At 52.1% G+C, this 25,679-nt stretch overlaps 1 protein-coding gene across 4 annotated transcripts in view; it reads right to left on the bottom strand.

The window, feature by feature from the left end:
• The window catches only part of USP24 (ubiquitin specific peptidase 24), a 2,099,319-nt gene that overhangs the window by 1,283,907 nt on the left and 789,733 nt on the right, over positions 1-25,679 (bottom strand). For all 4 annotated transcript variants that reach the window (XM_078670143.1, XM_078670156.1, XM_078670149.1 and 1 more), the window contains exon 36: positions 23,280-23,350. In XM_078670143.1, the coding sequence (XP_078526269.1) occupies positions 23,280-23,350 (71 nt within the window). The remainder of the gene's footprint in view (positions 1-23,279; positions 23,351-25,679) is intronic.

The following is a 25,679-nucleotide window of genomic DNA, read 5'->3' as shown; positions in this document are numbered from 1 at the left end:
ACTGACTAAATGATAACCAATTTGCTTGAGATAGTCAGGCCTATTAACTCATCACCTTTTCTTTATCTTTAACATCCTGTATAAGATGGCCCCGCCGTGAGGTTCAATCTAGGTCCAGTGTAAATTGCGGACCTTCTCCTTGTGACCGCTCACAATCCTTTCCGGTTCCGGATTTACTTAAATGCAAGACTATAGCGACTCTGCACATTATGACGGCAGAAAGGGGAGGTGACGGTTCCTCCAGAATAGAGTTCGGCGTAGAAATGAGGTAAGTAATTGGGAATGCGCTTTAATAATTATGTTTCTTTCGCCACGCATTCTGTTCAGAATGATTGATTTACAATTTAATACTAATATGTCTAAGTAGATTGGACATGTAGCATCGATAAGACGGAATCGGTAGCGTTCATGATTGTATTGAATACATAGTCTTTGGATATATATTTTCCAACATTTTCGTGGCCCATTAACTACCTTTATGGTATGATGTATTTAACGAACGCTAGTAAAGGGAACAGAATGCTATATGTGCCCTTACGTTTCTGCTCACTATGACTCTTGAATACAGGCATTTTTCGAACAAACTATGAAGTAGTGGCGTTCGTGTATTAGAACTTCCTAATCTCAAATATGGGCAAGCAACTGGTTTCTCAGTGCAGGATAGCACACTTCCTCAATGCACATGACTTTTGCCTTCTTTGCCCGACACACCAACAGCTTTCAGTACGGACAACCAAGAGCATGGATGCTAACTAGCCCCATGCCAAAGAAAAAATGCCACTAAGTAAACTTCTTGTCAGTTATCAGAACAGTTAATTCTTTATATATGTATCACAGTCTTCTTATATATATAGTGTGGGAAGCAACCCTGTTCAATGTACATGGCGTTGCCTTTCCCGCCAGATATACTAATAGTTTTAAGTAGGGGCAACCAATAGCCCCCTGCCAAAGAAAGTGCTCCAGTCTTCTCACATTTTGTCGTTTACCAGAACGGTTAATTCTTTATACATGTAACAGTTTCTGTCGCCTCCTAAAGTATGTTACGGTTTTGATATTAAACAAGTGTGACAAATGGGTCCATATCCACTTGTAATATTGCCTATGCAGAACAGGCTACTAATGTGTCTATTCTGTAGTTCCGTATATATTACTCACTGAAGACTAGACATTGATTTTAGAATTATTCACGATGCAGTGCTGCCTACGTAGAACAAGTTACTACCAATATATGCTGTTATTTTTTCATTCTGTATAAACTGGTCCCTTAAGACTAGATATCTATTTTACAAAGAATCGTGATAGCCTATGTATGTTGACATGGGTTACCTATGCCATCACACTGGGTTGCAAATGTATGAATATAACTATGCCCAGTATTGTAGAGGTCACCATTAAATTGGTGTATAAGTTTCAAACGTATACAAGACAACTCGCATGTGCGACATTATTAGGACTTGTTTGGATTTGCCTTTCTTAGTTAATAACTATTCAATGTTTGAACAATTATATTTTTTGTTCATAGGAACTTATCATAGTGCCCCAGATGCCTTATTAACTATCTGCAAACGTTACTAGGAATACCTCTTTTTTACATACGTCTAATGTGCATCAATTTAGACGTTAATAGAGGATTTTTTAATTCAGACTATATCAATTCTTCTTATCAATAGAAAGCTCATGAATACGATCCCTTTGGATACAGGTTTATTTTATCATCAGCAGTAATGGAGACCGAAGATGAATGAGACACTGCTATTCTTAAAGTGAGCAATTTTGGTTGTACTAGTGACCAAAATTAATTTCCAATTAATATTCAGATCTGTGTTTTTGATGACTGTTAAACATCTACTTACATCTTTTTCAAGCTTTGAATGCTGATTTGACAGAATCATTCCGATGACATCCTTCGAGCCGTCTAATGTCTATATAAATGTTGACAATTTGGAGTTCATTAGTCCTATTCACTTCTCCTTTATTGTCCCATGTTGGCTTTGTCTCACATCAGTGGTGCTAAGAGCAGTTCTTCTCCCATGAGTATTCTTTACTTGTTGTATGCACTAAAGGGATCCGAGAATATCACATGAAGCTTTCCTTCTTGTTTACATTACTGTTGGTATTGGGCCTTCTTTTATTCTTCTGGCATAGCCAATCTTTGTGGCTAGACTGGATAAGACGTTCTTTTGCCCCTTCTTGTAATGTTTTTTAGATCTACTCTTCCTGTTATACCCTATTTGTACACTGTCCCATGTGGATAGGGTATATTTTTAAATTATTTAAGTAAGTAAGTAAGTAAGTAAGTAAAGGGGGTTTTGTCATGCGCAAACTTAGCCCAGTGGGCGTCAAGGCGCCTAATTCCAAATCCAGCTCATAACAAAAAACCCTGCAGCTCAACCTGTGTAGGCTCTGGAGAAGCACCACGTTTTTAAGGCCTTTTTGAAGAGCGATAGAGAAGGTAAAGTCTTCAACTTCATCGGCAGGATGTTCCAGAGCTGTGGCGCAACGACGGAGAAGGCCCTGGCTCCCCATCTGGTGAGCTTAAAACGGGGGACAACAAGTTGAAGTAAACCCGAAGAACGCAAACACCGAGTAGGGTGATAACGGGTAAGCAGGGAGCTGATAGCGCCATTAGATCCATCCTCGAGAGCTCTATAGGTCAGGCACAGAATTTTAAAATATATTCTGTGCTGAATAGGCAGCCAATGAAGGTCTCTCCTCGCAGCAGTAGCAGAAGAGGACCTGGGAAGATCCAAGACAAAGCGTGCAGCAGCATTCTGCACGATTTGCAGTCGATGTATGAGGCCCTTGTTGGATTCCATGTAGAGAGAGTTACAATAGTCTAGTCTGGAACCAACAAGGGCGACTGCAATCTGCTTGCGTGCTTGAAGAGACAGATAGCTGCGAATTCTATTGAGCGTCCTGATCACACCCCAGCAGGTCGAAACAGTCCGATTCACCTGTAGGGACATCGAGAGTGAAGTATCGAACACCACACCCAGATTTCTGGCAAATTGCGAGGGAGTGGGGCAGGTGCCAAGAGAGGAGGGCCACCATTCACTCGACCAGGTATCATGGTCCTTCCCAAAGACCAAGACCTCAGTCTTGTCGCCATTTAGCTTCAGCGAGTTGGCAACCATCCAATCTGCAACATGTTGCATACAGGACCTGAAGCTAGAGGCAGATGTTATGACAGAGGACTGAGTGAGTGAAACCATGATCTGGGTGTCATCGGCGTATGATACCACCTCCATCCCCTGCGATCTTACAAGCCTGGCAAGGGGGGCCACGTAGATGTTGAACAGGGTCGGACTTAATGCCGACCCCTGTGGCACCCCACATTGCAAAGACTTTGCTGGGGAGAGGTGGTTGCCGAGCATCACTCTCTGTTCCCTATCAAGGAGAAAGGAGTTGAGGAGACTCAGGGCCGAGCCAGTGACACCTGCCTCCCTAAGCCGAGATGTTAGGATGGCAGGGGACAGAGTGTCAAATGCGGCCGTGAGGTCCAATAGCACAAGAACGGTGGTTTGTCCAGCGTCAACCTTGCGTCGGATGTTATCGACTACAAAGGTGAGAGCAGATTCTGTGCTGTGTTGTTTTCGAAAACCATGCTGGGTGATATCAAGATACTCCGAGGCTTCAAGGAAGGAAGATAAGTGGCGATTCAGGTGTACTTCTAAAATTTTAGCCGGTGCAGGGAGCAGAGAAATGGGTCTGAAATTTTTCAGAAGACCAGGATCAAGTGAGGGCTTCTTAAGGAGCGGCCTCACAATGGCCTTCTTCCATATTGATGGAAAGGAGCCTTGAGCTATGACCTTATTCATCACCTCAAGCAGGGGAGGAAGGAGGCTGTTCCTACACTCTTAACTTTTTAAGAGGCAGTGGATCTAATGGAGAAGAAGACTTCGTCTTGTCCAAAAGAAGATTCAGTCCCTTCAAAGACATAGGGGGGAAATCGGAGAGGAGACTGGAAGGAACTATGTCCAATGCCTCAAAGGAGCGTATGCCTGGAAGATGATTTTCAACCAAGGAGAGGCGTTGTACTTCTAAGGAAGTATGAATGTCAAAGATTTTTTTATGAAAAAAGTCTGCAATGTCGTCACAGAGACGTTGAGAGCTAACTACGGGGTCAGGAAGTTGGAGGGAGCATAGTGAGTCCGCGATTTTGAACAGCTCCCTAGCGGAAGTGAGTGAGCTAGTCAGATTGGAGAAGTATTCCTGCTATTTAGGAGATAGCATTGTTTATATGTTGTTCTTTTTCTACTATTGTCGTTACAGCCTTGAGAAACTCACGCTAGGCACGAAACGCGCGTTGGCTGTTTCTCTTTGTTCTTTGCAACAAGGACTGGACCACTATTCACATCATGGAAGAGTTTTCATGATTGTGTTAACAAGATTTACATGTTCCAGCCCCTGCATTTTTTGTACTAAGTATAATAACTTGTTATTACAAAATAAATCTATGATTGACTACATAACTGTACTTTCCATGTTTCCTGGGTTACGAGGAACCTCTCTTCATTCTTTTCTTTCTAGGTCAGACTGACAGATTACTGTCTTTAATGTACACTGCAATATTGTGAGTACAAGGAAGTCTTTGCAAGTGTTCCAAAAGCTACTGTTGATTCTTATATTTTCTAAGCCTTAGGTACAGGGGTGTTTTACCCTGAGTGGCACTAACCCTACTTTTTATGTAAAGTTTACTCTCTAATGCCTACTTTGTAAGCCCATACATATAGCAACCTTGAGGTGCGACCCTTATATCCACCACACCCTTCCTGGTTTCCAGAATTTGGGGAGGTACCCAGGCCACTGGCCTCACCCAAATTTTCATACCGGTCCATTTCATATGCAGGCTGGATTCTTAAAGGGTCCGACGACCCCTTCCAATACTCCTCAATTCCTAGCCCCTCAAAATAAGGCTGAAGAGCCAACCTACGAACCAAGGGTGTCGTCGGTGATAGAAACGTCGGTAGGCACCGATCCAGCTTCGGGTCTCAGGATTAAGAATTGGGCTGGCGCCACCGGCAACGTCAGGAGCCCCGACATGGGGGCCAGAGCCAGCAAAGGTCACAGTGGCACGACTGTCGCCGATCCGGATCCATTGGAGGGCACCGGAGCCGCTGGCGCGGATCCCAATAGAGCCCCTCCTGAGCCTCCGTGGCCTGAAGGTGCACGGGAAGGGGGTCAGGTCGCACAAACATTAGGCACATGGCATCATAGAATTATTTTAGCTCGGCGGGGGCTCAGCTCCTGGAAATGCAGGGAAGTGCGTAGTCGACCCAGGTGCAGGTTCTGCAGAACGAAGTCTAGAGCGTCAAGGCTCCCCGAGCACGTTAGTTGGCAGATGGGGAGAGTTTGAAGCACACTTCGACTTCTTTGCTGCCTGTCGTTGGCGACGGAATCTGCGTTGGTAGGCACCAATCCGGCTACGGGTCGTCGTGGATAAGAATGGGTCTGGAATCTCTGGCAAAATCGGGAGCCTCGGCACGGGGGCCAGAGCCAGGGAGTACGCAGTCGCCTAGAGAAGATAGGCTCCTCGATTAAGTCAGTCGGCAGATGGGGAGAAGCTGATGCACACTTTGACTTCTTGAATTTCTTAAGCCTCTTACCGTACTGGCCCGATGACATTTAGCAGGTGGACGAGGACTTGCGACTCCCAGAGCTGTGCCCGAAACTGCCCCTCAACTGGGAACGAGACCTCCAAGGCAAATGGCAGGGAGCCAAGCGCAAGGTCGCAAGCAGCTTCGCTCCCCCAAAAGCCTTTGGAGCCATGGCCTGGCAGTTGGAGCACAACTTTGAGTCGTGGTTGCGCTCCAGGCACACAGTTTGAATCCATAAGTCATCTTCGAGATTGAGAAAAAACCTACAAACCAAAATAGTTGATAAAACTTCGAAAAAAGCCTGTCAAAAAGTGACAGAGGTAGCCCTCTTCACGGATAAGCGCTAGCTGGCACAGAAAGAAAAGAGCTGACGTCAGCGCGCCAAGGTGGCGCCTATTTAGGTGACTGGGTGTCACTTTCGGAGTGGACATCACTACTGGAGCGGACAATACCGATGTCTGGTGGAACCAACTGACGCCACCTACCATCGTGCAAGGGTTTTGTTCGAGCATAAGTCATGATGTCTTTGAAGTCAGCAATCTACAGCGTGCCCACAGGGATCACTTAGGGAATCGGTTCCACAACTGAGACATGAATGGTAGGATGGGGTAGAGTCCCACTTTGCCTTTTATGTTTGCGTTTGGATTCTGATTTGGACTTGGCCAGAGAACTTCGAATGTAAAGATGACCACTCACTGGAACAGCCTCTGGAGTGGGATCGAGTCCACGCCCATGACTAGGAGAGGGGCGTTACTTAATTTCTGCAAAGCACAGATTTGTTGCTCAGTCCTACAATACCCTTGGCTGCAGGAGGGCACATTTATCACACAATTCAAGTCCAGAGCTCATGCTGGCCCAAGACCAACATATGTATTCTAAAGTCACAGCATGGTTTAAAAGTTGTCTTTTAAGGAGAGAACATATTTCCCTAGCAGACTGGGATTTGTTTAGAAGTTAGGTTAGGTTAGCCGAAGAGAGGCCCGAGGGCCAAAGGGCCACAGAGATAGACAGAGGCATGGACTAACCAAACCTTAAGAGATGGAAAAAGGTGAGTTTTCAGTGCTTACCGGAATATCAGGTAGTTATCTAAGCTCTGGATGTGAACAGGAGGGCGTTCCACAGCTTAGCTGCCAGGATGCGAAAGGAGCGCTCACCGGCGCGAGCCCTCCTGACGAACAAGTTACTTACCTTCGGTAACGATATATCTGTAAGAAACAGTAGTTAGTATTAGATTCCTTACCTTAGAATATCCCCAGGCGTCAGTCTGGATCCGGAAACTTTTGCGTAGCAGTACCCCTGCGCGTCGGTAGGCGTCGTCTGCAGGCGTCTCCTGCGGCTCCGCGTCAGTCGTCGGCGTCGTGCGCCGTGATGACGTCGCTGGAGTATATAGACGCCGCCTCCGCGCGCTGACTTCAGTTCTTTGTACATAGCTTTTCCGCGCCAGAACACGCAGAGCCATGCGAGAACTAACACTGGTGCCATTTGAAACTAGGGCCCTGAAAGGGATGTCCTTAACCCTAGGTATCAGTTCGCAGAACGGGGAGGATGGGCGGGGCGGTAAGGAATCTAATACTAACTACTGTTTCTTACAGATATATCGTTACCGAAGGTAAGTAACTTGTTCATCTGAAAGAAACAGGTTAGTATTAGATTCCTTACCTTAGAATAGATACCCCAGCAATACCAACCCCGGTGGTGGGTCTGCGAACCGATACAATCCTACACCAGAAAGTCCTGGAGGACCGAACGGCCAAAGAAGCCATCCCTCCGGACTTTACTGTCCAGGCAGTAGGGCCTCGCAAAAGTGTGCAGCGAGGCCCACGTAGCCGCCTGGCAAATGTCCTGCAAGGGGACTCCCCGGCCCAGGGCAGTAGTAGCCGCCGTGGCCCGAGTGGAATGGGCCCTCAGCCCAACAGGAGGCTCCTTCCGAGCCAAAGAGTAGCACGCTTTGATGCACAGAACGACCCACCGAGAGATGGTCCGTTTATGTACCGCCCGTCCCTTCTCCGCACCCACGTAGCCAACAAACAGTTGGTCATCCACCCAGAACTGGCGTGTGCGATCCATATAAAATGAAAGTGCACGTTTTGGGTCCAGACGATGGAGCCGCTCTTCATCCTTTGAAGGATGCGGAGGCGGGAAGAAGGAGGGTAAGGTGATGGACTGCCCGATGTGAAAAGCAGAGACTACTTTGGGCAGGAAAGAAGGTCTAGTTCTCAGAACCACCTTGTCAGGATGAATGGACATGAAAGGAGGTTTGACAGAAAGAGCCTGGAGCTCACTCACTCTCCTGGCAGAGGTGATGGCAACCAGGAAGGCCGTCTTTAAAGTCAGGAGACGGAGAGGACAGGAATGAAGTGGCTCGAAGGGAGCACACATCAAGAAGGTCAGAACCGGGGAGGAGCCAAGCTCGCGTCCGAGATGGCCGCGTTTTAGCTCGGCTCCGTTCGCTCTCCTGTCTGCAACAAATATCCTGTACTTTATCCTGCCCCGGGAAGTATTCCACGATGTGCAGTGGAACGACGATAACTCACAGGCACTTACCGTTTGCTCCGGTGATTCCTGGGTGTCACGGATCCTGAGTTACGCCCCTGTCTGCTTCGGGGCCTCCGGAGCGGCCGGGCCTGGCACTCCTTGGCGGCGCCTGGGCTGGACGGGGCGCGGTGGCCGGCCCTTGGTGGTGGTGTGGAGTCGGTCGGAGGGGCCGATGTGCTAATAGACCGATTGCGGCCTCTCGGGCCTGGTCCGGCGATCCTGCGGCCTGGTGTTGGGGAGCTGACTTCCATGGACGGGGTTAACCGTACATCTGGCTCGTCTCCCCTTTGTTCTCCGGCCCGGCCATTTTGAGTTCCTCCGCCCGGACTCGGAGAACGGTGCCGGCGACGTGTGGGGTGCCGGCGCATCGCCTTCTTCTGGTGGCTCCCCTGCCTGCCCTGGTGGCACCTCCGCTGGTGGTTGCCGGTATCCTGTTTTGCCCCGCTGATATCCGGGCGGGGGTCGGTGTTCGCAGCGGCCCCGCCGGGCTTCTAAGATGGCGGCCGGCCCCGTGACTCTCGGCCCTGTGGGGACCGGCGATGCGGGTCCACCGCGCGGCACGTTTGCTGAATACTGTAAAGGTGAGCCTACGCTTGGCGACATCCTCGCCGCCCTGCGCTCCTGGGGGGCATCCATGACCGCACCGACCGCTATCCTGGAGAGGGGTCCCTTTGTTGGGCCTGCCGGACCCCCCTCGGTTTGTGCGGCTTCATCTCTGTTGTGTGCTGCTGGACCTTTCCTTGGGGTTGTGGACCTGGAGGCTGCTGTTGGTATGGATGTACGGGGGTCCGCTGCCCTTCTTCGTCCTGTGCCTCCTTCTACTCCGGAGGTTCCCCGGCTGGATCCCGTCTGGACCGACCTCGATGGGTCTCTTTTTCCTCTTTTGCCTCACATGGCCAAACGAAGATCCTGTGACGGCGCCGCTGGACCGGCTTTCTCCGTATTCTCATCGGAACTTTGCCTGCTTTGCCTGAAGTGGTTACTGTACTTTCTGGATCATCCGGGTCGCGATCGCTATAACTTGAGTGTATTTTTGATTCGACTCCCTGTTATTCACCTCCGGTTCCATGTGATCTGGTTCCTGGTGCGTTGTACGACTACAGTTTGCGAAAAACGAGGACAGGGTTGAGCTGATCTTGCCTCTGTGGACTGTTCTTTTGTGGTATGGTTGGGTGATCTGTTCATAATTGTATGATTATGTTTGATACGTCTTTACGTTCCTGGAGCTTATCCGTGTGTTTACTATCTTCCCGTGGGCACTGAGTATTTTCGGGCGGGGGGGTGGGAGCTGAAGGGGTTTTGATTATGTGGCTCCTCTCCAGCTGCTTTTCCCTGTTTTCCCTTCCCCCTCTTTTTAATCTACGTGATTCTTCCTTTCTTATATTTCTCTATATTTCGGGTTCAAATTAGGGCGACAGGCACGCTGCTGGGGGGTAGGCCATAGCCTTCTGCAGGGGTGCAGGGTGGGCTGTGCGGGGTGGTGGGGGGGTCTGTTTATTGTATCTTTCCCTGTTCCTCTTTTTGGTTCTATGGCTCTTATGTATCCCCTAATTTCGTGGCGCGGTGTCGGCACGTAGCCCCCCGGGGTGTTTGTGCTGGCATGGCCCTTTTGGTATGTCTGCTGTCACGGTTTACTACGCATTCATTTCTCCTGTTGCCACTAGTTCCATGTGCCGAATTAGTATTGGGTGCTTTGTTAGCCGTGGGGGGCGTGCACTGACGCTGCGCCCTCACTTTCCCCCTCCCCTTTTTTGATGTCCTCTTCCTCCCCCCTTTTTTTTTTTTTCCCTTTCCCCCCCCCCCCATTTTCTTTTCCTCCTTTGGGTGGTTGTAACGGAGGGCTTTTAGTTTTGTAAGCGTATTTTTCGCTGTTTTATTATTATGTGCCCTGGTAGTGGTGGGTGGGTGCTGAGCAGCGATTGAGATTGTTCTTGATGTGGGACTCACGTTCTACCTTTGCCAAAATGTACTGTTCTTTTGGTCTTTTCCTGTATTCGAGACTTCGGCTTGCTCACGGCCCACCACGGCCCTCTGGACTTTACAGATTGTCATTATCCTGTGACACCCTTTTCTCTATTATAAAATTAACCTACTTTTATCCTGTCCGTGTCGGCGACTCAAAGACTTGTTGCCTTTGCCTTTCATATGAGCTATTTAGAAATCCTGTTGTCTCTCCTGTATTGCCTCGTATGTCTTTTTCTCGTGGTGGCCGGCCCGGTGGGTTGTAGGCCCGTATCTGTGAGCGCCTTCTGTACAATAAAGGTTTTAAAAAAAAAATAAAAAAAAGAAGGTCAGAACCAGGTTCAAGTCCCACTGAGGCATCACAAACGGGACAGGTGGATACATGTGTGTGATGCCCTTCAAGAATCTTGTTACAATAGGGGACTTGAACAAAGAAGGTTGATCAGGCAGCCTCAGAAAGGCCGAAAGGGCAGAAAGGTAGCCCTTGATAGTGCCCAGAGCAGAGCCCTGCTGGGCAAGAGAGAGAAGAAAGAGGAGAACCTCGGAAAGAGGGGCAGAAAGAGGATCCACAGCCTTTGCTGTGCACCATGCTACAAATCTGTTCCACCGGCAGGCGTATACCGACTTCGTGGAGGGACGCCTGGCTGCCAGAATCACATCACAGACTTCAGGAGGCAAGTCGAATGGCCTCAACTGTCGCCGCTCAATCTCCACGCATGGAGGTGGAGGCTGGACAGGTTCGGGTGGAGGACCGTCCCCTGCTGCTGCGACAGAAGGTCCTCCTGAAGGGGCAGGCGGATCGGGGGACCGACTGACATGCTGAGTAGCTCGGGATACCAGTACCTTCGAGCCCAGTCCGGACCCACAAGGATGACTTGGGCCCGGTCGCGCCTGATCTTCTTCAGCACTCTGGGCAGAAGTGGTATAGGCGGAAAGGCGTATAACAGACCGCAACTCCACTCGCGCCGAAAGGCGTCGCCATGCGAGTGCCGTCTTGGAAACTCCAACGCGCAGAACTGATGACATCGCGCGTTCTCTTCTGTGGCGAATAGATCTAACCAAGGCTCTCCCCATCGCAGAAAGAGGCCTTGCGCCACGTCCGAGTTCAGACGCCATTCGTGATCCATCGAGCACCGACGGCTGAGTTCGTCCGCCCTGGCGTTCAGAGAACCGGCCAGGTGTTGAACCGTCAGAGTCACGCCCTGACGTTCCAGCCAGTGCCAGACACGCAGGGCCTCCTGGCAAAGGGTCCACGACCCCACCCCGCCTTGTTTGTTGCAGTACCACATGGCGGTGGTGTTGTCCGTGAACACCTGCACTACACTCCCGTTGACAAAGGGGAGGAATGCCTTCAGTGCTAGACGAATCGCCCGTAGCTCCAACAGGTTTATATGGAGCCGGGACTCCGCCGGAGACCAGATGCCTCTGATCTCTGCCTCTCCCAAGTGGCCTCCCCAGCCCTGGAGGGACGCGTCCGTCACAACAACGAGCTCCGGCTGGGGAAGGGAGAGGGGTCTGCCTCTGACCCAATCGCGGTCCGTAAGCCACCACTGCAGTTGTCTCGCAGTGCCCTCCAAGATCAAGACATGGTCGGACAAGTTGCCCTGATGCTGGGCCCACTGAAACTTCAGGTCCCACTGCAGAGCCCGCATCCGCCACCGGGCGTGATGCAACAGAAGGATGCAGGAAGCCATCAGCCCCAGTAGCCGCAGCGTCAACCTGACCGAAACCCGGGATAACGGCTGGAAGATGGGAATCAAAGCCTGTATATCCTGGACCCGCCGTTCCGGTGGATAGACCCGAAAGTGCGCCGAGTCGAGAACCGCTCCGATGAAAAGGAGCTTTTGGGAGGGACACAGGTGTGATTTCGGCACATTGATGGAAAACCCCAGCCCATGCAGGAGGTCTGCCGTCATCTGAAGGTGGTGGACGACTGTCTGGGGCGAGCCCGCCTTCAACAACCAGTCATCTAGATAGGGGAAGACTGACACCCCTGATCTGCGCAGATGGGCTGCGACCACCGCCATCACCTTTGTGAACACCCGTGGGGCGCTGTTAAGGCCAAAGGGGAGCACGATAAACTGAAAATGCTCCTGGCCTACCGTGAACCGCAGGTAACGCCGGTGGGCCGGCAGGACGGGGATGTGAAAATACGCATCCTGCAAGTCCAACGCTACCATCCAGTCTTGCGGGTCTAGAGCAGCCAAGACCTGAGCCAATGTCAACATCTTGAACTTCTCCTTCCGGAGGAAGCCGTTGACGTCCCTTAGGTCCAAGATAGGACGTAGACCCCCTTTGTCCTTCTTGGGTACCAGAAAGTAGTGGGAATAGCAACCACATCCTACTTCTGGCCCAGGAACGCGCTCGATGGCCCCCTTGGCCAAGAGGGCCGTAACTTCCTCCTGCAGAAGTGTCAAGTGGTCCCCCGACACACGGTGGTTCTGCGGTGGCATGGCTGGAGGAGTGGTCTCGAAGGGGAGGGAGTAGCCCCTTCGGACGAGCTGCAGCACCCACCTGTCCGATGTTATTGTGTGCCAGTGGGAGAGGTGATGGCGAACCCTGCCGCCCACCGGCGTCACATGGGCCTGAAAGCACGGACTAGGAGGATTTAGAGGCGGAAGCTGCGGGGGGAGGTGTGGACTGACCTCGCCGCTGTCCCCGACCGCCACCACGGCGGTTCCCACGGCCGCCGCCGCGTTGAGAAGTCTGTTGCGGCGCGTGGCTGGCAGCACGTGTGGGACCGCCCCTTCCGTGGCCACGAAAGGAGCGAAACGAACCCGTTTGCTGGCGCTGGGTCGAGAGACCCAAGGACTTGGCCGTGACCCTGGAGTCCTTGAAGCGTTCCAGCGCGTGGTCCGCTTTGTCGCCAAACAGGCGACTGCCATCAAACGGCATGTCCATCAATGCATTCTGGACATCTGCCGAGAAATTGGCGGATCTCCACCGTCGTGGACATCGCCCTGCCCAGTGAGTCGGTCGTATCAAGACCACACCTTATGGCGTATCTCGCTGCGTCTCGGCCTTCAATCATAGCCTTGCCGAGCTTAGCCCGTACCTCCAGCGGGCATTCAGGCAGCAGCTCCGCGACCGTATCCCACAGAGAGTGGGTGTAGCGGCCTAAGAGGCATGCGGTGTTGCAAGACCGCAGTCCCAGACTCAGGGACGAAAAGACCTTCTTACCATACTGGTCGTACCTCTTAGATTCCCGGTCGGGCGGGGCCGACGGGAATGCGTACTGGGAAGTCGAGGCCTGGATCACCAGGCTCTCAGGGGTGGGATGGGTGGACAAGTACTTTGGGTCATCCGTACACGGACGGTGGCGTCTGGCCACGTTCCTATCGACAGGCGAACCTGAAGCGGGCCTGGACCACGTGCCCAGAAGAACGTCAGTTAAGGCCTCATTGAAAGGCAGCAGTGGCTCCTGTGGGCATGACTGCGGTTTGAGTACCTCAGTGAGGATGTTAGTCCTCACGGCCGCGACGGGGAGCTCAAGGTGTAAGGCCTTGGCAGCCCTCATCAACACCACTGAATAAGCTGCCCCCTCCTCCGATGCCACGGTAGGAGGCGAGACAAAGCCAGGGTTGGGGGAGTCATCCAGACCACTGGCGTCACCCAAGTCACCTGTCCAGTCCACATCGTACTGACACTCGCGGGTCAGAGGGTCCTCAGTCCCCTCCCGCTCCTCTCCGCAATCTATATCCTCACCATATTCGGAGTCAACAATGTAGACCGGCTCCCCGGGGTCAACAGACCCCCTCGGCGTCGGGCGACGCCGGTCCGACTCCGCGTCCGGAGTCGGAGAGGGAATGGGGGCGGCGCCGCCCGGAGCCGGCGCCGGAGCCCCGGCGCCGCGCGGGGGCGGCACAGTGGGTTGCCCCGATGGAATCGGCGCCGGAGAGGCCGGTGGACCAGCCGGCGTCGACCCTGAAGGCCCCTGCGGCGCCGGAGCCGTCGGCGACGTCGGGGCCGGAGCACCCGACGGCGTCGAGGCAGGAGCACCCGAACCGCTAGGGCCCCCGGACGGGACCACCGGGCCCGCAGATGCCGTAGGCCCCGTCGGAGGAGACAGAGGCGTTCCTCATGGCCATGAGGGCACTATCTCCTCGGGCGTCGCGCCTTGCCCAGGGACCGTAGGGTATGGAGCAGGCCGCGCCGGCGACTCACGAGGAGCCGCGGGGGTGGGGCCACCCGAACCCCCGGCCGCATCGCGCGAGCGTTGGGGGAGTCGGGGGTACGATGACGACGCCCCGACTTCTTGTGCTTCCTACCAGAGGAATGGTGACGACTCTCGGAGCGCTCGTGACGGCTCCGCGACCGCTCCCTTGATCGCTCCCTAGACCTCCGTCCGGACCGGGACCGCTCTCGACGCGGGGCCGACACCCGGAGCTCGAGTAGCTTGCGGGACCGCTCCAGTCTAGCTTTATTCGTCAAGGCCCGGCAATCGACGCAGGCGTCCACGTCGTGGTCCGGGCCCAGGCACCGGAGGCAGAGTCGGTGATGGTCCGTGACCGACATCGTGCGGTCACAGCCGTCACAATTCTTAAAACCGGGCATCCTACCGGCACCTTAAGAGTAACAGAAAGATTCAAAAACTTTGGTCAAAAGACCGGAGTACTGCTCTTCGGATCTGCGCTAACTGGCGCGGAAAAAAGAAGAACTGACAGCGCGCGGAGGCGGCGTCTATATACTCCAGCGACGTCATCACGGCGCACGACGCCGACGGACGCGGAGCCGCAGGAGATGCCTGCAGACGACGCCTACCGACGCGCAGGGGTACTGCTACGCAAAAGTTTCCGGATCCAGACTGACGCCTGGGGATATTCTAAGGTAAGGAATCTAATACTAACCTGTTTCTTTCAGATCCGGGGGACAATTGCGAGGTGTTGACCTGTTGAGCGAAGGTGATGAGAAGGAACGTAGGCGGAGAGCAGGTCAGCCAGAATGCCAGGGAGTTCAGGATCCTGAACGCAAAGCAGAGAGACTTGAACTCCACCTGTTTTGCTACTGGCAGCCAGTGAAGTTGACGAATAGCGGTGGAGGTGGAGGCATCGTCTAGGTAGTCCTAGAAGAGTTCTGGCAGCCAAATTTTGGACTCTCTGCAGTCTCACAATCTGCGTCTTGTTGGCCCCCAAGTAGAGCGAGCTTTCGTAGTCCAATCTCGAGAGCACGGATGCCTGGACAATCATCTGTAGGATGGAAGGGTCGAAAAAACCCAGCAGGGGTTTAAGGCCGCGCTTGATGCCAAAACATGTCGCTGCCACCTTCTTAGTCTGGGTTTGGAAACTCAAGGCCGAATCCACCCAGACCCCAAGGTTCTTCACCACCAGTTTGGGGGTGGGTGCCAGGCCCAAGGTAGTGGGCCACCACAGTTAACTCCATAGCTCAGGATCTTTTGCAACCAGCAAGTCCTCTGACTTTCTGGCGTTGAGCTGGAGACAGTTGGCAGTCATCCATCCTGCGACATCCGCGAGACCACTCCGTAATTTTGCAGCAACGTTCAAACAATCATCGGAGAGGGCGACTACTAATTGGTTGTCATCAGCATATGACACTATAGTCAACACTCGCCTCTTGGCTTCCGCAGCTTGGGGCTTAACATACAGGTTGAAAAGCGTTGGACTTCACGCAGAGCCCAGCGGCACTACCTGTTTGATAGGATGGTAACTGGAGGTGAAAGGGGGGGCCGACATCTGGAAGGACCGGTCAGAGAGAAAGGAGATAAACCAATCCAGGGCGAGGCCCCTTATGCCAGCCTCCTTCAACCTTTGTAAAAAAATCTTGGGAGAGACCGAATCAAATGCAGCACTAAGATCCAAAAGGATTAGTGCCAAAGTGCGTCCCTCATCCAGTGCTGCTCTTAGATGTTCAGTCGCAGCTAAGAGGGCAGACTCCGTGCTCAGACCTGGGCGAAACCCGCACAGGGAGGAGTCCAGTATGTTATTGTCCTCCAAGTAGCCTGACAAGATGGAATTGATATAGGCTTCGAAGATCTTAGAGGCCCAGGGAAGTAGGGAAATAGGGCGAAAGACCTCCGGTTTAGCTGGGTTGAGGGAGGGCTTCTTTAAAAGTTGCAATACCCTGGCCTGCTTCCATAACCTGGGAACCTTGGTCATTGACAAAGACATGTTGATGACCTGGCCCAAAGGTGCGAGTAGCACAGAGAGCAGTCTCATCATCTGTTCGGGCTTCATAGGGTCAGCTGAGGAACCAGATTTAACCTTTCAGCAAAGTACACATAGCACCTCCTCGGACACTGGCGGGAAGGTGGCCAGTGTATGGGCGGCAGGGGGTGCAACCCCAGGATCGGGGCCCGTGGTAACCTGAGGGAAGGTCTTATAGATGTTATCCACTTTAATTATAAAGAAGGCGGCAAGGTCCTCACAGTGCTTGTCAGACTTGATGGAAAACGTCACAGGTGCCCCAGCATTTTTAAGGTTCTTAAGAATAGAGAAGATCCCTTTAGAAGGATTGTGGCTGTTTTTGATATCATCGGCTAAATGTGCTGCCCGTGTTTTCTGGACAGCCCTATGATATTTCTTAATGGCAGCCTGGTAGCAGCATTTCAATATGGGATCAAAGTCTCGCCCTCTCCATCCGTTTACATGCTTTACACATATTGGTGAGGTTGGTGTTATACGATGGGTTTGATTCAGTGCTTCAACAATTAGATTGTTTGGCAGGGATCATGTCATCCAACAGATGTCGTAGCCAGTCTGATAGTGCTTCATTGGTGACATCCGGATCTTCCGGCCAGGTGGGCACGCTCGAGGCGAGGATGGAACTGAGATGATCAAAGTTAAGTTTGTGCCAGGGACGACGGAGCAAGAGCTTCTGGGGTGATTTTCGAGAGGGCACAGAAGTGGTCAGAAGGCAGACAAAACTGCTTACATGCTACGCTCTGTCACTTCGGGGAAGTATGGAGCCAATGCGGCGCTATAAAGCGCATTCAACCAGCACTGCTGGGCGAAAGTTTCCGGATGCAGTCTGGCACCTGTGGATTATACTTGGGTAATGAATCTGCAGTTATAAGAATCAATCAGAAATACAACTACTTGAAACCCACTAGCTACCAGCTTTAAACCACTTACTACATCTAAGACATGCTGCATTACCTCTAATCTCTGATCCTTTCACATTCTATACCCTCTGTACTGAAACTCCCTACCACAAGACACTCTGTTTCCTCTCTAGGAGCTTTCAAAACATTATTTATAAAAAAGACACTTATTGTAACTTGTCAGAAATAGTGAACCACTCCCAACCTTGCTATAAATATATCATTCATATCAGGTTCAAAGCCTTTCAAATGCTTATATATCTTGTCTGTTTAGGATCCTCTAGCTGGTAATTTAATTAAAAGTCTAGTAATTGCAATGTGTAAGAGGTTCAATTTGTACATGCTGGACACAAATATTATGTATATATGTCATAGAGCTAGTTAAATGGTCTATCAGATACAATTGCACCCACAGAACAGGTCAAATCAAGTCATACAACATTATCTTTAAACTAGGATAACCATTCTATCTCAATTGATGAATTAATCAATAAAGATTCTATCATCTCAGAAATTTTGCTGCAATCAAATAAATATATATACATACACAGAGTAAATATAAAAGCAAAACTTGTGGGACAAAACATTAGTAGTGATAGATTCCTTACCTTAGAATTACCCCCAAGCGTCAGACTGGATCTGGAAAGTTTTTGTCAGCAGTACCCCTGCACGTTGGAAGGTGGCGTTGTGCGGCTCCGCGTCCATCATTGGCATCGTGGTCGCCGAGATGACGTTGTGGCAGCTACTTAGATGCCGCATTTGCATGCTGATGTTAGTTCTGTACACTACTTTCCGTGCCAGAAAACGCAGTGCAGTGCAAGATACTGACCACTGGTGCCTTGAAACTAGGGCCCTGAAAGGGACGACCTTAACCCTAGAAATCAGTTCGCAGGACGGGGAGGATGGGTGGCCAGTAAGGAATCTATCACTTCTAACGAAAGTAGGTAACTTGTTCATCTGAAAGAAACACATAGTGATATACTCCTTACCTTAGAATAGATACCCCAGCAACAACAACCCCGGTGGTGGGTCTGCGAACCAAAATCACACCAGGAAGTCTAGGAGAACAGAAGACCAAAGAAGCGGTCTCTCCGGACTTGGCTGTCCAGGCAGTAGTGCTTAGTAAAAGTGTACAGCAAGGCCCGCGTAGCTGCCTGACAGAGGTCTTGCCGAGGGACACCACGTGCCAATGCTGTAGTGGCTGTAGGTGCACTGGTGGAATGGAAGCGCATCCCCTATAGAGCTTCCTTTTTAGCCAAAGAATAACAGGCTTTAATACACAAGAGGACCCATCGGGAGATAGTCAGTTTGTGCACTGCCCGACCTTTTTTGGCGCCAACGTAGCCAATTAAGAGCTGGTCATCCACCCAGAACGGTTGTGTGCGGTTCAAATAAAGAAAGCATACGCACGTTTTGGGTCCAGACGGTGGAGCCTCTCTTCCTCTCTAGAAGGATGCGGAATGAAGGTGGGCGAGGTGATGGTCTACCCGATGTGAAAGGCAGTGACAGCCTTCGGCAGAAAGGATGGACATGTCCTGAGAACACATTGTCCGGATAGACAGATAGAAAAGGAGGCTTACAAGAAAGAGCCTGGAGCTCACGCACCTTCCTAGCGGAGGTGATGGCAAGCAGGAAAGCAGTCTTCAAGGTCAGCAGACAAAGAGGGCAATTGTGCTGAGGCTCAAAGGGAGCGAACATTAGATATGTAAGAACCAGATTCAAGTCCCACTGTGGCATTATGAAAAGAATAGGAGGGAAAAGATGAGTAATGCCTTTGAGAAATCTATTTACAACAGAGGACTTTAAAAGAGAGGGCTGATCAGGAAGCCTAAGAAAGTCAGAAATAGCAGAAAGGTAGTCCTGGATAGTGCCCAGAGCAGAGCCCTGCTGGGCCAAGGAAAGAAGAAACAGAAGAACTTCTGAAAGAGGGGCAGAAAGGGGATCCACACCCTTTGCTGTGCACTATGCCACAAAGGTGTTCCAGCTGCAGGCATATACCAACTTAGTGGAGGGACGCCTGGCTGCCAGAATGACATCACAGACTTCAGGAGGCAAGTCAAAAGGAATCAACTGCACCCACAATATCCACGCAAAGAGGTGGAGGCTGTACAGGTTCGGGTGGATGACCGTCCCCAACTGCTGCAACAGAAGATCCTCCCGAAGAGACAGTGGGATCGGGGGATCAATTGTCATACTGAGTAGCTTGGGATATCAAACTCTTCGAGCCCAGTCCGGTGCCACAAGAAGGACTTGGGCCCAGTTGCGCCTGATCTTCTTCAGCACTCTGGGCAGAAGTGGTATAGGCGGAAAGGCGAACAACAAACCGCAACTCCACTTGAGGCGAAAAGCGTCGCCTAGCGAGTGCAGTCTTGGAAATTCCAACGCGCATAACTGCTGACATTGCGCGTTCTCTTCGGTGGCAAATAGATCCAACCAAGGCTCTTCCCACTGTTGAAAGAGACCTTGCGCCACGTGCGAGTGAAGATGCCATTCGTGATCCATCATGCACCTGAAGCGGAGTTTGTCCGCCCTGGCGTTCAGTGAACCTGCCAGGTGTTGAACCACCAGGGAAATGCCCTGCTGTTCCAGCCATGTCCAGAGGCCCAGAGCCTCCTGACAAGAGTCCACGACTCCACACCGCCCTGTTTTTGCAGTACCACATGGCGGGGTGTTGTCGGAACACCTGCACTACCTTCCCTTTGACAGAGGGAAGGAATGCCTTCACTGCAAGTCGGATCGTCCAAAGCTCCAGAAGGTTGATATGGAGCTTGGACTCCGCCAGAGACTAGAGGCCTCTGATCTCTACCTCTCCCATGTGACCTCCCCCATCCCAGGAGGGACGTGTACGTCACCACTGTGTACTCCGGTTGGGGAAGGGAGAGGGATCTGCCCTGGACCCAATATCGGTTCATGAGCCACCACCACAGCTGCTGTGCAGTGCCCTCCGAGATCTGGACGTAATCGGACAGTTACCCCTGATTCTGGTCCACTGGAACTTCAGACCCCACTGTAGAGCCCGCATGTCATCTGGCATGAGTGACCAGCTGGATGCAGGAGGCCATGAGGCTCAGCAGCCTCAGGGTCATCCTAACCGAAACCCAGAATAGAGGCTTAAAGATCTGAATCATAGCCTGAATATCCTGGACTCGCCGTTCAGGTGGATAGGCCCGAAACTGCGTCGTGCACAGTACCGTTCCGATGAAGAGGAGCTTCTGAGAGGGAATCAGGTGCGACTTCAACACATTGATGGAGAACCCCAGTAAATGTAAATGCAGGAGGTCGGCTGTAGTCTGGAGGTGGGAGATGACTGTCCGGGGCGAGCCCACCTTTAACAGCCAGTCGTCGACATAGGGGAAGACTGGAACCCCTGATCTGCGCAGAAGAGCTGCGACCACCGCCATCACCTTCATGAACACCTGAGGGGCACTGGTAAGGTCATAGGGGAGCACAGTGAACTGAAAGTGCTTGTAGCCTACCGTGAACCGCAGCCAACGCCGGTGGGGCGGCAGGACGGGAATGTGTAAATATGCGTCCTGCAAGTCCAACGCTACCATCCGGTCGAGAGCAGACAAGACCTGAGCCAGTCAGCATCTTGAACTTGTTCTTCCGGAGGAAGCGATTGACGTCCCTGAGGTCAAAGATAGGACGCAGGCCCTTGTCCTTCTTGAACACCAGAAAGTGGTAGGAGTAGCAACCACGTCCTACTTCTGGCGCAGGAATGCGCTCAATGGCCCCCTTGGCCAAGAGGGCCGCTACTTCCTGTTGAAGAAGTTCCAAGTGATGCCCCGACATGCGGTGGTACTAGGGTGGCATGGCTGGAGGTGTAGTCTCGAAGGGGAGGGAGTAGCCACTCCGGACTATGTCTAAAACTCATCTGTCCGCAGTGATGGTGGGCCAGTGGGGGAGGTGATGGCGGATACTGACGCCCACTGGTGTTTGATGGGCCTGAAAGACCGGACTAGGAAGGTTTTGGGGTAGTAGTGGTTGGGATGGAAGTGGACTGCGGTTCCCACGTCTGCGGCCTCGCGGAGACTGCTGCTGCTGCAGCCTGTGGCTCTGAAGCAAACGTGCTGGGCTCCCCTTCCGTTGCCGCGAAAAGAGCAAAAAGCAGACGGCAGAGGAGGGCTAGTGGACGACAGGCCCAAGGACTTGGCCGTAGCCCGTGAGTCCTTAAAACGCTTGTTGACAAAAAGGCGAATGCCATCAAAGGGCATGTCCATCAGGGTGATCTGGACATCCCCCGAGAAGCCAGTAGTCCTCACCCAGGCGGGGCGGTGGAGAGCCACCGTCGTGGAAATCGCTCTGCCCAGCAAGTCGGTGGTGTCAAGGCCACATCGTATTGTGAACTTGGCTGCATCTCTCCCCTCAGCAATAGCCTTCGAGAGCACTGTCCGTGCTTCCTCCGGACAATGAGGCAGCACTTGCGCCACCATATCCCACACAGAGTGGGAGTAGCGGCCCAAGAGGCATGCGGTGTTCACAGACCGCAGCCTTGAACTGGCGGAAGAAAAAACCTTCTTCCCAAATTGTTCCAGTCTCTTGGATTCCCTGTCCGAGGGTGCGGTAGGGAATGCGCTCTGGGACGTTGAAGCTTTAACAACGAAGCTCTCAGGTGTGGGGTGTTGGGAGAGGAAAATGGGGTCGCCCGGGGCGGGCGATGGCGTCGGGCCACGTTCCTATCCACAGGAGCCCCTGTGTTGGGCCTGGACCAGGTGCCCAAAAGAATGTCAGAAGGTGCCTCATTGAAAGACAGCAGTGGCTCCGCCGAGGTAGCCACCGGCTGACGCACTTTTGTCAGGAGGTTAGTCCTGATGGCCACAGTAGAAAGCTCGAGGGGAAGGGCCTTGGCCGCCCTGCGCAACACTACTGTGTAACTAGCACCCTCCTCCGTAACCAAGGTAGGAGGAGTGAGCATGCCAAGGTCAGGGGAGGTGTCGAGACCACTGGCATCCCCCAGTTCTTCTGCAGAGTCTGGGTCATACTCACACTGAGCTGTGAGATGGTCTTCAGACCCCCCTAGTCCTCCCCTTCCTCCTCAGACTGATGTACAGGCCGAAAATAAGGAGGCTGGACATTGGGGTAAAAAGACCTCATCGGCGTATGAATCGTGTCGGAGCGGAAACCAGGGGTGGGGGCGACCGTTGCCACGGGCGACGTCGGAGATGGTGCCGGTGGGATCGACGTCAGTGGAGGTGTCACAAGGTCAACTGGCATCGACCGGGATCCAGGCTTGGATTCATGGTGGTCCTGCAGCGTCGACAGCGATGCCACAGTACAGGGCTAGAACCTCCAATCAAGCCCGGGGGGCCCACAGGCGCACTGGCTGGGCCCAACAGCCCTAAGAGGTGAGCCAGGGTTGACAGAAATTCCTGCAGCTGGGCCAGAGTCGCCGACGGACCCGGGAATGGTGGGTGGGCAGGCGGTAAATGCATAGACTCCACCAGGGCAACAGGGAAGGCAGCTTCAGCCACGTCGGGCGAGGGTTGGCCGGAGAGCAATGGCGCTTCTTCAGCTTTTTGAAACGCTTCGTCTTACCTAACCAGAGTGCGAAGACTTTGATCCTGATGAACTGCCGGACTTAAAGCAACTTTCTGGACCGCTCCCACAAAGTCTTCTGCGCCATGGCCGGGCAGTCGGAGCACGACTTGGGGTTGTGGTCGCGCACCAAGCAGTAAAGAGACACGCGGTGTGGGTTCGTCACCGACATCATGCGATGACAGTCCCCACAGGTCTTGAAGCCGGGCATCCCTACTGCACCAGGAGTCGATTAACTCGAAAAAGAGAGACAAAAAGTGACTGGGGGTACCGCTCTCTCCAGATCTGCACTTGCAACCGCGGACAAAGAAAGAACATGACGTCTGCGCACGAGGGCGGAATCTAAGTAACTGCTGCAATGTCATCTCTTCGACCACGACGCCAACGACTGACGCGCTAGAGTACTGCTGATGAAAACTTTCCGGATCCAGTCTGACACCTGGAGGAAATCTATCACTAACGTATTTCTTTCAGATCAGAGTTTATCAATCCAATTTGAACATAACGCATTCCATGTTAATATGTACAAATAAATGTTAAAATTATGTATACAATGTCAGTCACATAGGAAACAATATATATCCACAAAATACCTCTGAACTTGGTGATCCAAGTAAAACATCAATTGTGAAGTCGGCTACACATGGCAGGTTATAGAAAGAACCTAAAATAAAAACATATCAGTTGGGGAATAAATGGCTCTATGGTCTCAAGAATAATTCTGTAGTCACTATTATTGAATAAAATGTAAGACACTGCATGTTTGTGAAACCATAGACATCTGTTAAGCAGGAGCGGATTGTTTAAAAGTCATTTTGATGTGCAGAAGTTTCAATCTAATTTGCACATCTTTAAAAAAAATCACAAAATAATCCACTTTCTACCCCCAGGAGAAGGTGAATATACAAGTTACTTACCTTCGGTAACGATGTATCTGGCGAGACGATTCTCACCGCAGAATACTTAACGTAGAATTATCCCCAGGCTTGAGACTGGATCCGGAAAACTATTTTGCCACAGCTTCCCAGCGCGCCGGGGGGACGGCACCACTTGACTCCGCCCTGACGTCGTCCGTTACGTCAGCGAGCATACATAAGTCTCACCCCGGCACGCCTACGTCAGTTTTTCGGGGAACTTTTCCGCGCCACAACACGGAGCCATCACCAACAAAAACTGTGAGAATACTGAAACAGTGTGCGAAAAACCCCTCTAACAGAAGTGAAATAAACAAATGGTGAGGAACAGCACCATCCAGAATAGTGCCAGGTACAAGGCACCAAGATCTAGAATTAAAGAACAGGGCACCGCTACTGGAAAGCAATCCTGCCAACAATACAACAGCCTCCCCGGGGCAGAAGCATGTGCAAAATACACAGCAGACGAAGAAGACTGCAGCCACCGCCCGTAACAGTAGGGTCACCAAGGTCAGAACAGAGAGCAATGACCATTCAACCTCTGACAACACCAGCAGGGAGAAGTCTCCCGAAAAGGTAAGGGCCGAGACCCAGCCAAGGTACCTCAACCCCAAAGCTTGCCAAGAGTCAGAAGTGCAAGCACTAAAGGAATAAGAACATGAGCGAACCCACATTGGAGACCAGGGTGCAGGAGCGCAGAAGTGCCTATAAAAGTCAAGAAAGGAGCAACAACAACAAGGCAAGCATCCCCCGAAGGAGAGAGTAATAAAGGGCACTCGCAAAAGACAACCACCCGGAGACAGGCGCGTGCAGAAGACCAAGAGGGCCCACGCAGAACGGGGAGGAAGGACAGGTCGTGAAGGAATCTGGCGCTAGAATCGTCTCTACCAGATACATCATTACCGAAGGTAAGTAACTCGTACATCTGATAGAGACTACTAGCCGCAGATTCCTTAACGTACAATAGATACCCTAGCCATACCCAAGGGGAAGGAGGGTCTGCGAGAGGACCTCCCCAGCTCAGGCGAACCCAAGACCCCGACAGGGGACAAATCGCCGGGACAGGGAAATAACCCAGTCCTCCCAAACAGGGATGAGCCACAGTGACAGGGTAAAGAGCCCAATTCCTCCCCCTCCCCCCCGAAAGCAGACTATAACCTCAGTGCCGCGGAGAACACTGCCTCACAGCGGATGTGTCACAACGACAAGCTGCAGCCCCACCCTCACCAAGCAGGAGAAGGAAGGGCAATGCGAAAGGAGTCCATCAGCCAATGTATCAGGGACCTCCACCGGAAGCCCAAGGTTCAGGCAATACGAAGAGAGACAAGCAGCCAATGTACTAGGGACCTCCCTCGGAAGCCACAGGTACAGGCAATGTGAAAGGAGGCCAGCCGCCAATGCACCAGGGACCTCCACCGAAAGCCCCATGTACAGGCAACGCAGGGGAGTACCGAGGAAGAAGAGCAACCCAGAGAGTCCAAGGAGAAGAGCAGAAACGAGGGCAAGAGCCCTCCACCGGGAAAAATACCCAATGAAGAGGACGGCCGAACGCATAATAATAATAATAATAATAATAATAATAATAATCCACATTTGTAAAGCGCACAATCACCCGTAAGGGTCTCTAGGCACTGGGGGCCGTCAGGAAGATTAAGCGAGCTATTGCCCAGTCACCTGGTGCTGGGCTAACCTGCCGCCGGAGCCGGGGATCGAACCCTGATCCCCAGATTCCAGCGTCAGTCGCCCTGGCCGCGGCGCCACACCTCTCCCGCATCATAGCTGGATGCCAACAGGCCAAACAGAACAGCGCCTCAGTAATTAAGGCAGGTGGTAGAGAAAAACAGAGTCCCATAAAGCTCCCGAAAAACCAGAAGCAGGGGTGCCAGGACCTCACTCCAAGACCCCTGGCCGTGGACCAGAAGAACCGGCGGGTGCAGTTGGACGCTGACCAGCGCCACTAAACTAAACGTCCAGACCACAACGTCCAGGCGGGCACAGCTGGGTGCCAACAAGCAACCAGTCGAAAAACAAGAGGAGAAACAATTAGGATGAACCAAGTCGTCAACACAGGAAAATAAC

Source organism: Lissotriton helveticus, chromosome 1_2 (assembly GCF_964261635.1).
Source record: "Lissotriton helveticus chromosome 1_2, aLisHel1.1, whole genome shotgun sequence".
NCBI classification, from domain to species: domain Eukaryota; kingdom Metazoa; phylum Chordata; class Amphibia; order Caudata; family Salamandridae; genus Lissotriton; species Lissotriton helveticus.
The sequence above is the reverse complement of the archived record's forward strand: the minus strand, read 5'-3'. Positions and strand labels throughout refer to the sequence as shown.